The sequence below is a fragment of the Equus asinus genome, chromosome 2, assembly GCF_041296235.1.
Source record: "Equus asinus isolate D_3611 breed Donkey chromosome 2, EquAss-T2T_v2, whole genome shotgun sequence".
Lineage (NCBI taxonomy): Eukaryota > Metazoa > Chordata > Mammalia > Perissodactyla > Equidae > Equus > Equus asinus.
The window spans coordinates 122,281,402-122,284,624 of record NC_091791.1 but is presented as its reverse complement, the minus strand read 5'-3'; the positions used below and the strand labels follow the sequence as shown (position 1 = coordinate 122,284,624).

The 3,223-nt window shown below is 48.7% G+C and overlaps 1 protein-coding gene across 1 annotated transcript; it reads left to right on the top strand.

Moving 5' to 3' along the window:
* Positions 1-1,684: 1,684 nt before the first annotated feature.
* On the top strand, positions 1,685-2,463 carry LOC106840811 (high mobility group protein B1-like). Its single transcript, XM_044765823.2, has one exon. It carries the CDS (start codon positions 1,810-1,812, stop codon positions 2,446-2,448), a length of 639 nt encoding a protein of 212 aa, XP_044621758.2. The 5' UTR covers positions 1,685-1,809; the 3' UTR covers positions 2,449-2,463.
* Positions 2,464-3,223: the final 760 nt, after the last annotated feature.

The following is a 3,223-nucleotide window of genomic DNA, read 5'->3' as shown; positions in this document are numbered from 1 at the left end:
GGCCTTTCCCCAAACACACAAAGCTTTTTGTAACCCCTCATGCTGTTCACTTTGTCTGAAACGCAGCACCCTTAACTTCCAAATGGGGACTCCCTCCCCTTCACCCAAACAATCTTCAGAGCCAGGGAGACCAGATGTCCTGGTTTTCCTGGAACAGTTCTGGTTTGCACCTGCTACCCCCGCAATTTCGCCATTCTCAAATGTGTCCCTGGGTTGGACAATCAATTATGTGGTCATGCTGTCCTTAGATAAGTTGTCCCTGCTCCCAAGCCCTGGCCCCACAAAGAGTTGAATTTCTCTCTTCTGTGCTCCCATACCTTCCTGTGCACACTTTCACTGTGGCATTTATTGTACTCTATGCTCCCCCAGCAGCACTGGGCTGGCATCCATTGGTGCTCAATACAGTAGCCAAGGCAGCAAGGTTGTTGGTTGAATGAACCTCACTTGTTTTTTTTTTAATAAGAGGAGCTCTCCTTCCAGAGTACCTCCCCCCTCACAGTATACGCCCTCTGAGGCTTTTCTGATGGGCAGCATTGGCTGTGCTGCTTGGTCAGCTAGCACCAGCAGCCACATGCCCTCAGAGAAATGAGACAGGCCCCTGGAAGGGAGTCCTGCAGGAAGCTTGCTGCCTCAGGGCCATTGGGAAATGCAAGCCGTGGGCTTGGTGCCTGCTGAAGGAGGAGAAAGGAGAAGAGGAGAGGAGAGGGTATGGAAGGTAGGAGGAAGGGATGGAGAGGAGAACAGAAAGGACAAGAGAAGACTGGAGGAAGGAGAGGAAGAGGAGGAAGGTGGCAGATTGGGGAGAAAGGGAGGGATGGAAGGGGAAATAGAGGAGAAGGAAAAAGAGACAGAGGCCGCCCCAGGGCAAGGCTGTGATGGCTGTGCCCCTCTCATCGCTCTCACGCAGCTATTTTTGGGGGGGGGGGAGGGTGTGCTAATTTCTTGGCTATTTGGGGAATCTTTGAGGGCATATTCACCCGTCTGGAATGTCTGAGGTCTCACCAGCCTGTGATTATAGAATAAGGTTATATTCCTCCTGACTACTGAAATTAAAATAGCATAAAGCTCTGCTGCCTTTGATGTTAGAAACAGCTCCCCTTAAGGAGTCCTGCAGCCCTACTCCTGAGGGCTTTTAGGGTGCAGTCTCATGTTTGTTCAGAGGGCAGTGTCCACCAAGGCCTTGTACCACGACCCCCCTCTTTCCTTTGCTGTTTTGCTGCCTCTGATGCCCAAGACGCTTGGGTAGGCCCAATCCAGTGGGGCTCAGCCGTTCCAGCAATTCCGCTGCTCCTACCACCTTGATCTCAGAGGAGAGGGACTCTGTTTCCCTTTTGCTCCTCAGGTCCTTCCCTCAATTTTCTCCTGCATAGCAAACCCTGGGCCCTAATCTTGAATAAAGCTTTGTTGAGAGTTGAGAGAGAGCAAATGAGCAGCACAGCCCAGTGGTGGCTTACAAAGATGTCTCTCTTTGGTATCCTTTTCAAGGGACCTCCCAGCCTGGCCCCCATCCTGCAGGCACTCTGCAGGGCCCCTTCACTTCGCTCTCCCATTCTCCAGGGCCATGTGGCCCCTGAGATGAAGCAATTTTACCTCCTCCCAGACTTGCCTTTGGAATCTACATTGGTCTCCTGTGGCTACAAATGACCACAAACTTGCTGACTTGAAACAGCAATTTACGGGAGGCTACGTCTGGCTCCCGCTCTCACAGTCATTGCAATATATTGAGCTCCATAGAGACAGTGCCGGGGCAAGTGAGAGCCGGACAGGCACTGGGCGACTCTGTGCCTCGCTGAGGAAAAATAATTAAACATGGGCAAAGGAGATCCTAAGAAGCCGAGAGGCAAAATGTCATCCTATGCATTCTTTGTGCAAACTTGCCGGGAGGAGCACAAGAAGAAGCACCCAGATGCTTCAGTCAACTTCTCAGAGTTTTCTAAGAAGTGCTCAGAGAGGTGGAAGACCATGTCTGCTGAAGAGAAGGGAAAATTTGAAGACATGGCAAAGGCGGACAAGGCCCGTTATGAAAGAGAAATGAAAACGTATATCCCTCCTAAAGGGGAAACAAAAAAGAAGTTCAAGGATCCCAATGCACCTAAGAGGCCTCCTTCGGCCTTTTTCTTGTTTTGTTCTGAGTATCGCCCAAAAATCAAAGGAGAGCATCCTGGCCTATCCATTGGTGATGTTGCAAAGAAACTGGGAGAGATGTGGAATAACACTGCTGCAGATGACAAGCAGCCTTATGAAAAGAAGGCTGCTAAGCTGAAGGAGAAATACGAAAAGGATATTGCTGCATACCGAGCTAAAGGAAAACCTGATGCAGCGAAAAAGGGAGTCGTCAAGGCTGAAAAAATCAAGAAAAAGAAGGAAGCGGAGGAAGACGAGGAAGATGAAGAGGATGAGGAGGAGGAGGAGGTGGAAGATGAAGAAGAAGATGATGATGATGAATAAGTTGGTTCTAGCGCAGTTTTTTTTTTCTTGTCTATAAAGCATTTAACCCCCCTGTACACAACTCACTCCTTTTAAAGAAAAAAATTGAAATGTAAAAAAAAAACGAAAAAAAAACCCCAGCAATTTACGGGCCAGCCCTGGTGACCTAGTGGTTAAGTTCGGCACGCTCCACTTTGGCGGCCTGGGTCTGGTTCCCAGGTAAGGACCTACAACCGCTCATCTGTCAGTGGCCGTGCTGTAGCAGTGCTCACATACAAACAGAGGAAGATTAGCAGTGGATGTTAGCTCTGGGTGAATCTTCCTCAGCAAAAACAAACAAACAAACAAACAGCAAGTTCTTCTCTCACAGCTCTAGAGGCCAGAAGTTCAAAATCAAAGAGTCAGCAGGGTTGGTTTCTTCTGGAGGTTCTGAGGGAGAATCCATTCCTTGCTTCTCTCCTAGCTTCTGGTGGCTGCTGGAGATCCTTGGCATTCCGTGGGCTTGTGATGCATCACTCTAGTCTCTGCCTGTCTTCCTGTGACGTTTCTCCCTGTGTTCTCTTTCCCCATGTGAACATCAAACCTCCCTCTCTTTACTCCTATAAGGACACCAGTTATTGGATATACCCTAAATCTACTCTAAATCTAAGATGATTCATCTCAAGATCCTGACTTCATTGCATCTGCAAAGACTTCATTTCCAAATAAGGTCAGATCCACAGGTACCAAGGGTTAGGACTTGGACATATCCTTTTTTGAGGTCATAATTCAACCCGGAGTTCTTAGTTCCTGCTTC

Excerpts from the sequence above, each read along its gene's own strand:
- LOC106840811 (XM_044765823.2), top strand. The coding sequence starts at position 1,810 with ATGGGCAAAGGAGATCCTAAGAAGCCGAGAGGCAAAATGTCATCCTAT.